At 33.7% G+C, this 12,682-nt stretch overlaps 1 protein-coding gene across 5 annotated transcripts in view; it reads left to right on the top strand.

Annotated features, from left to right (window-relative positions):
• CFAP47 (cilia and flagella associated protein 47) overlaps positions 1-12,682 on the top strand; it is a 255,343-nt gene that overhangs the window by 222,258 nt on the left and 20,403 nt on the right. For 3 of the 5 annotated variants that reach the window (XM_085210115.1, XM_085210127.1, XM_085210122.1), the window contains 3 exons: positions 128-222; positions 3,598-3,759; positions 12,017-12,188. In XM_085210115.1, the coding sequence (XP_085066241.1) occupies positions 128-222; positions 3,598-3,759; positions 12,017-12,188 (429 nt within the window). The other 2 variants (XM_085210136.1, XR_014879873.1) reach the window with 2 other exon arrangements.

A 12,682-nucleotide genomic window follows, 5' to 3' on the forward strand; every position in this document is an offset into this window, starting at 1 on the left:
TGCAGCATCTCTTAACTCTAGATTGCTTCGGAGAAAAAAATTCTCAATGGTCAATCATGATGATAGTATTACGATGATAGTCGTTCGTATTTTCCATACTGATACTGTTCACTTATTCTCCAAATAGCGTTACTGTATCAGAGGATGGGGGTATTCAGGGAATACTCTGGACCTATCCAATTCATGGAATACCTGAAGCGCCACATCAGAAATTAGTGCCAGGTAGGTAATTAATAAAAAGCTCGAACAATAAATACAAGGAAGCTAATTTGTGTTATCACACAAATTTGATCATGAGAATTTGCAGTAGTACTTTACCAAATTCTTAAAAAAGAGCAGATTTGAAAAATGAAATCTCCTTTCCCAGCCTATGAAGTAAAAAAGATTTATTTTGTTTTTATTGTGGCTAAAAGGAGCCAGGAGTAGATGGCATTCTCAAGGCTTCTGCCCTTTGCTATCCCAGTTAATGCTAAGTTAGAGAACTGTAAACCAAACAAGTCTGACACAAGGGTCGTTTTCTACTTATCTGCCCAAGATACCCATCAAGAGAGATTACAGGTTTGATGTCCACTGTTTTGCAGTTTACTCTTTAAGCAAAATTAGAATATAGATTGGTGTAAATAGCAGTAGGTTTTCCACTTGCTCCTGAGAACTAAACTTTCAATAAAAGATGACCGATATATTCATAGGACATTTATTGTTATTTACTCTGGGAATAGTAAGTGTTTCTTGATTTGATGCACCAATTTTTAAATGGATAATCCCACAATTGTGAAATATATAAATTGTGAAACATATAAATTGTGAACTGCCTTTGAAACCAAAAGCTTGTAATTTCATCTCAAGGTGTAGACAAGGGACAGTTTTATACTAATTTAGAATTTTCTTCTTCTCTTTTATCAACTTTTCTTTAGATGACTGGAAAAAATACCTTTTTGCATTAGACAGGTTAAAATACAGGGATAACTTATGGAAAACACCAGAAATAGATGTTTTTACTGTGTTTAATTTAATTTGCTTAAAGACATTTTACTTTCTGACAAATAACAGAGATGTCGTATTAATTAGACCTTTCATCTCCCTAATTTCCACTTTAATATCTTAAGGAATGAAGAAGAATATTATCATGCAACATGCGACTGTTGCCCAGAATTATTTTCTTAGCGAGTCTCCTTTGCAATAAAACTATTGATGTGTTTATTATCATGTTTAAAACAGTTACATAATTCACTGGTAGACTTGGCAATAAATCTCTTGATCAGTCTTTTGTACTCATTAGGCGTAATATTAATAATTTAAAATTGTTGGCATTCATGAATTGGTTCAGTAACATCACTGTTACATAAGATCAGAAATTTAAAGAATGTCACATCTTCAATAATTTTAAATTCCTAGAAGTAAATCTAAAGTGTAATTTATTTGTAAATAGTTATGTAGTTTGTGTTCAGTAAATGTTTGTAATGCGTTTAGATAATATTGCAGTCATTTTAAATGTATATTTATTTTGGCTATCATCATATTTATTGACTTCTTTTTTTCTTGAGGAAATACTAGAACTTCATTTGAAAAATGACCTAAAATGTCTATTTGTGAGTGAGAAACCTGTTCCATTCCTGTCTTTATTCTGAATTCTTATGACTTCCAGTAATAAATTGACTTCTTAAAAAATACTGCTGTAATGTTTGTAATTTACAAGAAACCTGCTTTTCTTTAAAGGCAGTGTTTTTAATAATGATCATAATTGTGTTGTCATCTCTTTTAATGAATATATTTATTGAAATTGCCTGGAGGCTCCAAGCTGTTATGACAGAAAACAAAGCTGTTTTGCTAGAACGTTAGGCAGTACATCTTTTGTGTCATTCTTATTTGCATCTTTATAAACTTAGAGAAGTCACTTGGCTTAGTATCTCATGAGCCCAATTAAAACTATCAGCGGTCACAACCCATGTAGCAAATGTTCAGTAGATCACACATTGGCTAGTTTAAATAATGGAAATTACAAATGGAAAAACAATAGCTTTTTTTTCTTTTTCTATTTCTTGCGAAGTCAAAGAAGCATAGAATTATTTAGATTGGAAAGTGCCACCAGAGGTTGTTTAATCCAACACTCTACTCAAAGCAGGTATCAGTAGATTGTGTTGCTCAGGTACTTGTCAAGCCAGATCCCACAGGGAGGTGATTTTTATCCATAAATATTACTTAGTTATGAAAAAGGAAGTGTGTAATCTTTTCTGGTAGTAAGATGAGCTGTGAAAGAGAGTCTGATGTAGATAAAATGTTTAGAGAGCAATATGAGATATCTGGTAAACAGGAGTGTATGCTTATTCATAAATATAAGTGCATCTCAGAATAAAAGGTGCATTTAAAATTCTTTCTCTAGCTCTCCCTCATGGAGCCGTTTAGAAGAATCCTACAGATCTCATTTAAACCCCATCAATCAGAAAAAAGACCAATAAAAGGTCTTTTAAAGTTTTGTTTTGTTTTGTTTTCTAAAGGAAGGAAATTACTTGAATAAAATATGCAATAATGTATTTTCAAATTAATGGTAGTGAAACAAACTCCCTAATCACAAGTTGAAGCTAAATAAACAGTGTCCTGGAGTAAGAGATTTGTTGCTCCTTTTTAAACACGACATATTATAAGTTAACAAGAGTTATTTCTGAATTATTTATCATAAAATTGTGATGTGAAGTTCAGAGTTACTTTTTAAAGAATTGCTGGATATAATTATGTTGATTGTTTTAGATAAACTACTAATTCTGAACTTTTTCTTCCTTACATAAAAATTAGGGACAATGAGTCATTGTGTACCACCTTGTAGCCAGAAAAAAATCCAGCTTTTTAATAATATAAAAAGAATTGTACTGCTTTCATAGCTATAACTCTGAAGAAAATAAAATTTAGACCTTGAAACTCGAAGTTTGTCATCAGCTGTTCTTTTTATGTTGATCTTAATACCTCTGGAAAATTCTGAAGTTTTTTTGGAGGAAAATATTATTTTTCTTCAGTTCTTGAATCTGATTTTCTCCTTTCTGTGCCACTGAGAATTGAAAGAAGCATCAAGAATAACTATTAAAGTAAGCTTTACAAAATTTAGTACGTAAGATGAAACACAGCTACTTCTAATGAAAAAAGACATATTATAGAATAAATAGATTATAATCATTAACTGGATTGGAAAAAGGTCCATCATGCTTCAAAGAGAAACTCATACCAAGATTCTGTCATGGTTCTTTACAAGCTGAATTTTGAACGCTGCTGTTCTTACATTAACAAAAGCAGGAAATAATATTGTTTCATTTAACTTTTAAATTCCTTCTTTGTTTTCATTTTAGTCTTCCTTTCTCATTGGTATGTATATCAAAATATATTGCAAAGGAACCACAATGAAGAAATATTTCATGATTGAAGGAAAAAGCAAAATTAGCAAGTGCTGTTCTGTCTGAACCAACTCTGAGAAGGGAAAAAGCTTCTAGTAGTCTCAGCTTTTACTGAAATTCCATCATTCTCCAAGAACATTTCACTTCTGTGTTCAATTATTTTGTTTAAATCAAGTTGCTGATACTTCACAAATAACAGATTCTTGCTTTTCTGTAGCTGTGGTACGTTGTCGAGCCAGGGAGAGAGTAGAAAAAAAAGTTGAAGTGCTGCTAACTGGTGGCGTTCCTGATGCAACTGCCATGTCTACCACAAGAAATTCTGAAAAGGTCAATGGAAATAAACCATCCAACATCCAAGAAGTTGCTCAAGACACTGATGGTAAGAATAAATACCTTAGATATTGTGTTATTTTAATAACATTGCACATATGGTAAATATTTGACTTAATATAGAAATGCTATGCCAGTAGTTGTGGATTATTATTTTTTTTTTAATCTCAGTCCATATTTCTTACATGTAACAAATACAAGGCATTCATATGAGAGTATGTAGATGGAGTTGGAGCCACATTTGAACCTTCTGTTTTTTTGCATCTGTCTTGGATGGGAGTCTTGTACACATACCATCTCTTCTTAAAAAGCAGTAGCCTTCACAGTATCTAAAGCCAGCAAAAATATGTTGGTGTAAGCATTGCAAGGCACTATTTATCTGCAGGCTGTCCCTATTTGTAAGATGTATTCCCACCAGCAGGCCAATATCTGCAGCAAAAAGGATTGAAGAAAGAGGCCCTGTTCGAAAGAATCATTAAAGCTTTATAAAAAGATACCTTCCACTTACTGTTAATCAGCTGAGGACACAGTGCAAATCGATTTCTTCAGAGATATGCCAGCTTCTCATATCATACCTCTTTTTGAAAGAGGATGGTATGAAGTATAAGCATAGAAAAGAATGCTAGCTACTGCTGCATTCCTGTTATTTCTGTTCATATGTGTGTATTAACTCATATTTACAATGATGAATTATGCATATGATATTTTCAATAATTATTGCACTTTTCACTCTTAACCTACATTTGTTTTTTGGTTCAGAGTAATCCTGTTTATTTTATGAAAAATGTTATTTCAGAATTATGGTGTGTGATATGAGACATTCTAAATAGAATTTAACATAGCTGTAAATGAAGGGAAGGGAGTTCAAACCGTTCCATCTTTCTCAAGAGTATATGCACTGTAAGGTGCATTTCCAAAATAGTGGCCTCTGAATTGACAAGAATAACATATATTCAAGAAGTTGAGACAACTTTTTAAAAGACTTGCAGATTCATGATGTGTAGTGCTTGTTTTATTAATGGGACCAATATTTCATGTTTATAACACTGGCTTCTGCACATACTGCAATACATTGATTTGGGACATCACTGCATCTTTTCAAGCAAGTAGTCTGGTAATAAAATGCTTGACAACATAGGCTGTAAGATCATTTATAACAGATGATTTTCAATGACATTTTAATGTCATTATTGCTATATGAATTTAATGCCTATTAGGAATTGGATTTAAGTAATTATCTGAGTTTTCTGCAGTAGTCTGCCAGTAGTAAGGTAAGCAAAAGGGTAAACTCTTAAGATAACAGGCAAAGTATATATATTTTTTCTTTTTTTGTCTTTTCTGAAAGAGTGATTTATCAAGGTTTATATGTAGTAAACAATTTTTATATCCAGATATAAATGAGGATAATTACTGGCAGATCAGATTTAATCAGCTACTACTGCAGTTCAGTATTCAAATTGTCTGGGTGGTTCTTGGGAAGTGAAAAATTTTCAAGAATATACCTTATGTTAAAGGAATTAAATTTCACCCATTCCAGAAGATATCATTTGAAATAGAAAATAATTTCTTCAGAAAGACGGAACAATCTGAACACTGTGAAGTTAAAATTACTTGATTTGCTGTTTGAAAGTCAGCAGTGTTGCAGATATCAAGCAATATAAGGTCAATATTTTCAATTTCAATTGTATTAAATATATGTGTTTATAGGTATTTTAACTTTTTTTCTAAAATATAGGTGTAATGTTACTATTTTCAGTAAGCATTATTTAAGATGTAAGTTCATTCATACAAGTGTAGAAATTCTTCTTTTTAAGTCTAATAAAGTAGCTTTTCTTGCCTACTCTAAATATTCAATGGAAAATACAGCTCCATTTTCCATAGCATTGTAAAAAGAAAAAAAAAAAAGCATCAAACATTTACCAGATATCAGTTATAGAAATTTTACTGAAAGTCACACATTTCTAAGCAACCAAACTTCAATATGTTGAGAGCATATGGAATATACAATGAGAGTATCTTCTGAGGAAACACACCTACTTAAGTTTATCACGAGCCAGCCAATCAGAGCTTAAGTGTTTATAATTAACTTTCCTGATGTTTATTAATTCATAGTACTCATAGATTAATGTCTAATCTTTGTTCCTTGTTCCTGGGTTATTTCTGGGAAAGTTTCTTGTGAGTTAGTTTCTGGTGAACAGTATTGTCCAGGCTTCTGAGGGTGGTGCAGATGTGTTTTTTGTGTTATTGCAAGTTTTGCAGCTATACTGACCAGTAAACAGATGAACAGCTTACTTGCACCTAGTGGTCAAATACATTTTATGGAGAGTACTCTTTGTTCCACCATCTGAAAAACAGAAATATATATATATATATATATATATATGTAGGTATTCTCTACAGTTTTATGACAATTATCTAGCATGCAAAACCTCCTGAAGTACTGAATCTCATTTAGGATTTACAGAAATCTATTTTCTTCACTTTTATTTTCTTCACTTTCACTGAACCAGCTCTTTGAGATGGAGGAGGAACACCTTCAAGCATATTAAAAACTGTTCTCCAATGTAACAAGATTGCATGTTAGCTAGTGCTATAGATTCCAGTAAATGCCATTCTGATGTGACAGGTCTGGATCAAGAAGCTCACCTGAAATCATTTCAACAAAATTTGCTATTATCAAATAAATCTATCAGTGTAATGTAGAAAAATACCAGTATAGGTTGAGAGAAAATACCCTCATAGACCTATCTATCATCTAGACTGTTTTTAGTATAATTGCTGATAACATGTGGGAAATGAATTTGGAAAGCAATATGAAGAAGATAATAATAGTGAAAATGGCTTTATATATAACTTAAGCCTTCTCTCTATCATCAGAATCATTGTGGAATTATTTCTGAAATGGTGCTAGGGGCTGAAGGAATTATATAAATGAGTTTTATGAATGAGATTATACACTGATTTCTTCACTCTGTAAGAAGTATAGGAAAGAAAGACAAAATGTTTGTTCTGGATTACTAGATTGGAGAAAGCTGTTAGTAAAAGCAAAATGAAAAGGTTGATGAGAAGGTGAACAACCACGTGACAGGGAGAGTTACTGATTACCTTGTTGCTAAGGATGACAACTCCCTCTGGAAAACAGGGAACTAATTGAAGAACAGATTAGTGGATTAGAAATGGAAGTATAGTTATTTTATGAACTATGTAATTTTTGTTTATTTACTTATGTGTGAAACAGACAAGATTTGATGCGTTTTTTTTTCTTTCTGAAATAGAAGTATTGGGTCACTGTATGGGGGAACTGTTAGGTCACAGTCTGAACCAGTCATTGAGCATCTGGTGAAGGGGCATAGCCAGCCGTGGGAGCACAGGCGCATGCAACTCACCTGTGCAACTGAAAGGGGTAGACCTTGGGTCTCCTCTGGGAGTTTCTAGTGAATCCTGAACCTTTGAAAGGGGCGAGCTACTTCTTTGTTACTGGACTGTGGTAATATCTTTCTTGGGTGATCTGAAGCTGGTTAAGCAGCTATGTCTACTGCCTCCTATCCTTACATACACCAACTTAAATTTCAGAGGATCAGTGTGAGTTGTTAATGTGTAGAATATAGTACTATGTGAGATTTCTTGAGTGAAAATGTAATACCTGGAGGAAATAACAACTGTAGTGAGTGCTTGCAAATTTAATTGAAGTATCTATCTGATCAAGCAATCCCTTCCAGAAAATTATCATTTGATTGTAAAGCAAGAAAAATGAAATACATATTTGTATTTACAAACGTTAGATTTTCTAAATGTTTTTTGTACATCAGAAGCAATGAAAAATAACTAAAATAGTACACAGGTATTTAAAAAAAACAGCATGTTTTCTCTCACACAAGAAACACACCTTATTGTTTAGTATAGCTAGAAAAATAAGAAAAAGCTCTGATTAAAAAGGAACTTGTAAATTATGGTCAAGCAACTTCAAACTTTTTTAATGAAATGTTCAAATTTTTGAATTTTAAGAATGGGAGTCATCATGCAAATTAAAATTCCTCTCTAACACTAAGGTAAAATCATACTCAGTTAAAATATTTAATGTTTGCAGCAAACCAGACCAATTACAAAATATTTTGAAAATACTCATTCATCCTTACAGAAGTGCAAAAACAGTAACTCCAATATGAAATGAGAAATAATTCAATTCTTCCTGGTGTTACTTTTTTTTTTCTTCCTTTTTTTTAAACTCATGTATAACCAGGAAGGGAAGGGGGAGGGAAAACAAACAGAAGCTGAGTTTCTAATCTGCCCTAACAAATCTCTGAAGCAAAAATATGAGGGTAATACCTCCTATGTTATTATGTAGGCCCACGATGTCAGAAGCAATCATTTTTTTCAGTATGAATCTTTATCCCTCACCCTTTTAATTTCCTTCTGTCTCATGGGGGTTCCTTAGGATGCTCCTCTGCCTTGTAATTTTTTTAACAAGTCTACTGCAGGTTAACCATTATTTGCAAAGAGCTCAGGTAGCTATATCTCCTTTAGATATCCACAAAAGACTGTAGCCTCACAGCACAATGCCTTTATATAATCAGAAAATGCATTGTAGAATGAACTGTCTCCAATGAGATCAAACACTTGCTCACATTCTCAGGAATAAGAGGGAGGTATGAAAAGTTTCTCTAATGACATGGTGAAACTCTATTCCAGGTCAGAAATATCCTGTGAGCCTTTCATGGAATCTGTTACAGATATTAGGGACATCAATGCCTAAGTAACTGAAATGTAAGTTCAGTTACTAAGGTTCTTATTAAATGAGCATACTAGGCTTTTTATTTTTAGATATCTGAAATATATCTATTAGTTTTACATTGAATCATAATAGTAGTGAGGATTCAGATTCCAGAAGGGATTCAGGTTTTTCAGGATTGTATGTTCAGTGTAAAATTCTTGTTTTCCACACTACCATTCTTAAAGAGTCAGAAAATAAAAAACAAGCAGTCTATTTCATTTCCTCTTCTTAGAGGTTAATTTAAAAAATCCCCAACACTGTCTCTTGCATGCCTAGCACTTACAAGTTACAGGCAAATCATGGAACTATATAGTTTAAAAATCTACTGGTTTTCAAACATATCTACTTCTGTAATTCTAATAGAGCTGCAAATGTTGCCTAATACACACTACCTTTTGGAAATCTTTATTTATAAAAAGCAAAACAACTAAAAATTGAGATTAATTGCCTTTCAAAACAAAGCATTTATAATACTTTAAGAAGTTAATCTTGGAATAATTATTCAAAGCCATATTCTTACTCTTTTTTTTTTTTTGGTATTTTTTAAATATTTTTTTTTTACTGGAATGATATATAATATCTTTTGGGATAGATGAGGAAGTAATTTCCATAACCAGCTTGTATATAAATAGCATGTTACATCTTCCAGGTATTTGAATTAGCCATGAGTCACAGTTTTTTTTTTTTTTTTTTTTTTGCCTCTAGTTGCTGCATGTTTGTGTAGGCAGCATTAGTATTATGGAATTCTCTCGAATGAAATGTAACTCATTCACAGGGGTTTCTGAGAGTATGATAATTGGTAGGTTTCAGAGTTTGCAGCTGATGAAAATCTAATTACATTTTTCTGTTTTAAATAGCCTAAATCTAAACTAGATCTGTGCTGTTTCAAAATTTTCAAATACTGAAACTATACATTCACAATTTTTTCTTAGATGTTGTAAATATTAAAATACTTTAAATGCTTGACATGGGCACATAACAGATGAGAAAATAAACTGGAGCAGAAAAAATAGAAATACTTAATTACAAATGACTAAAAGGTGCTATGCATAATTATCTTTGAATGCTAAAACCATCATACAGTTCACATTTTCTTCCTAGTATTTAAAGTATAAAATATACTTTTTTCCTGAGCTATACTGTGTGATAAGTGCTGGAAGATCCATCTACTCAACAGCTATAATTTTCCAACTGTAGAACGCTCCAAACTGTCATCTTTTCTCTCCCATAAAAATTAATTTTTATGTCAAAATCTTTGTGTTTTGACATTTGTCTAGCATGACTACTATAACCCTTGGGCTGTCCTGAAATTTGAATGCATGGTATAAACATATTTTTCAAAAAGATAAACAACAAATGGAATAATATAGGATGATCCCAGGAATGTTATAAACTATAAGAAAAACATTCATATTTATTTCCATCATAACAAGAACTTTTATTGCTATAAAGTACTCTTGTAACAGATGGATTCATACAGGGGAATCCTGTATATTCAGTACTCAGTATGTACTGCAACCGCTAATCCTTTATGCTGTTAGTAATTTGCTTACATCTGTGAAACTTTTAGATCAAGCAGTAAGTCTTAGAATTATAGAATCACAGAATGGTTCAAGTTAGAGGGCCCACCCAGCCCCAATACCTGCCATGGGTAGGGCTGCCCCCCATCAGATCAGGCTGCCCAGGGCCCCATCCTACCTGGCCTTGAGTGCTTCCAGAGATGGGGCACTGCAGCTTCTCTGGACATCTATGCCAGGGCCTCACCACCTGCTGAGCACAGAATTCCTCCTAGCATCTAACCTGAATCTCCTCTCTTGTTTGTTTAAAGACTTTCCGCCTTGTCTTGTCACTATCTGCCAGTATAAAAGTCTCCCTTCATGTTTATAAGCTCCCCTGTACTGGAAGGCTGCAATGAGTTTTTCCTGGAGCCTTCTCTTCTCCAAGCTGAACCTCATTTCGTTCATATAGCCCACTTTTCAAGCCTGCTTATGTCCCTGTGGTTGACGTCTCTTCCTTCTGTTATATGAACTGCACTATTCAGCTTGGTGTTATCAGCAGACTTGCTGGGGATACACTCAGTACCTCTGTGTCATTGCTAAAAATGTTGAAGAACACTAGACCCAGAACAGGCCCCTGTGAGACACCACTTGTGATGGCCTCCACTTGAACATAGAGCCACAGACTACAATCCTCTGGCTGTGTCTGTACAACCAACTCTTTATCCACTAAATAGTTCACTCTTCAAATCCATCTCTGTCCAATTCAGAGAGAAGAATGTGATGTACAACAATGTCAAAGGCATTGCATGAGTCCAGGTAGGTGAAATCCATTCTCCTTCCTTTGTCCACCAATGCCATCTCTCCATTGTAGACCACCAGATTTGTTAGGTGCAATCTGCCCTTGTGAAGCTGCACTGGTTGTCTCAGATCACCTTCTCGTCTCACATGTACACTAACATCTCTCAGGATCTACTCCATGGTCTTTCCAGGCATGGACATGAGACTCTCTGGCCTGTAGTTTCTTGAGTTTTCCTTTCCTTCTTTCTTGAAAATGGGAGTTGTTTCCCTTTTTCCAGTCCCTGGAGACTTCTCCTTACTGCCATGACTTTTCAAATTTGATGGAAAGTGGCTTGGCAACCACATCAGCCAGTTACTTTAGGATGCATGTTGTTGACATTTTAGAATTTCAAATTGGAAGGCCTCGAGAATCAACTTTGGAGCTAGCTGTAAGCCGTCCTATACAGCAATTCATAAGCAAGAGTTTTGCTCAGCCCATTCTACTAAGCTGTGTACATTCAAAATAGGCCCTGAAATATGTAATCAAAATAAAATGAAATATTCCGTAAAATATAATGATAGTGTTAAAAGATTTTTATCCATAGAACCTGTACAAATTTTAAATAGATTAGAAATCTGAGGTTCTTTTTTTCATAGTAATGTTTCCTTCTGTGCACAAATTAGTATTCTATACTAAATATCAGTTTTCTTTATTGCATCTGAAAGAGGTGTTTGATTAAAGAAGCTTAGTTGTTTATTATTATGCATAACTATTTTTCATAGCTGGCACAGGGAATAAGAGTAGAGGCTGGTAGTGGCATCTTTGCTGTTTTTCTGTACCATGTTTATCATATTGGCAGTCATTAGTGGCACAGACATTCTTATTGAGAATTTTCTTCTTTTTGAGATTATCTCAATGACATTGTTTGAAAATAGTACCAAATTCGTGTGATTTATATCTGCCTGCTAAAATAGGAGTACCTCACTGTAATACAGAAGTGGTAGCCAGGATAATGTTGCTTTCATTGTTTACTTCTCTTTAGTTTTCCAGCTTCTTTTTCCAGATCCTATACAGCTTGCTATATGACATGGCAAAATTTTATTATGCAGTCAGAAGCACATCAGTCAGGTTCTGAGTAATTACTACTTTCACTTATTTGTCATTTTTAATAACAAAAGGCCAAGTTGTAACTACAATCTGTCCAACTGTGTGAAGTTTGAGTGCACACAGATTGATCATTTTCCCTCGTATCATTTAGGTTTCTCTGCAGCAGAGCAATTTCTGTATGAATTACAGTATCAATCAAATGAAATTAAATCTCAGCTTGAACCTTTAGTTGGTATGCATCTGATTCAAAGGGAACAGGATACAGAATCTGGAATTATAACACTGATCTTCAATATAGTATTTGCACCTAACAAACCAATGAGGTAAGTCTCTGTTCCTTAATAAAATCCTTATTTTGTTTTTACCTCCACGAACTGTTGTGTTAGATTTTCTCAGTTGCTGCTTCTGATTATGTTATCTTTGGAACTGAGACGGGCAGTATTTCTTTTCAGTATTTGCTAGATGGTTCTGTTGGGTTTCTGCCTTAGTGCGTGTGCATCAATTTACTTCTGAGTATTGAAGTGTTAAAAGTGTTATGACTTCCAGTGAAAATCAGTCACTCTCAAATTCATGAAAAGCATAGAAACAAAATGGCTTGTCAGTTTTGAAAAAAGTTTCCTAGACAAGCATACATAAATATTCTTTGGTGGGATAGGATGACTGAATTTGAAAATGAGTTTCTATTGCCCTAGTAGCAATGGTCTGCAGAAAAATATTGTTCACTTCTAAAGTTGTGATAGACCTCTTTAAAAAAATAAACTGTGAAAGAGAACCTTCTGGAGAGAAGGGGAAGTTGCAACTTCCTTTGAAAGCAGTC

This window comes from Meleagris gallopavo, chromosome 1, assembly GCF_905368555.1.
Source record: "Meleagris gallopavo chromosome 1, MGAL_WU_HG_1.1, whole genome shotgun sequence".
NCBI lineage: Eukaryota > Metazoa > Chordata > Aves > Galliformes > Phasianidae > Meleagris > Meleagris gallopavo.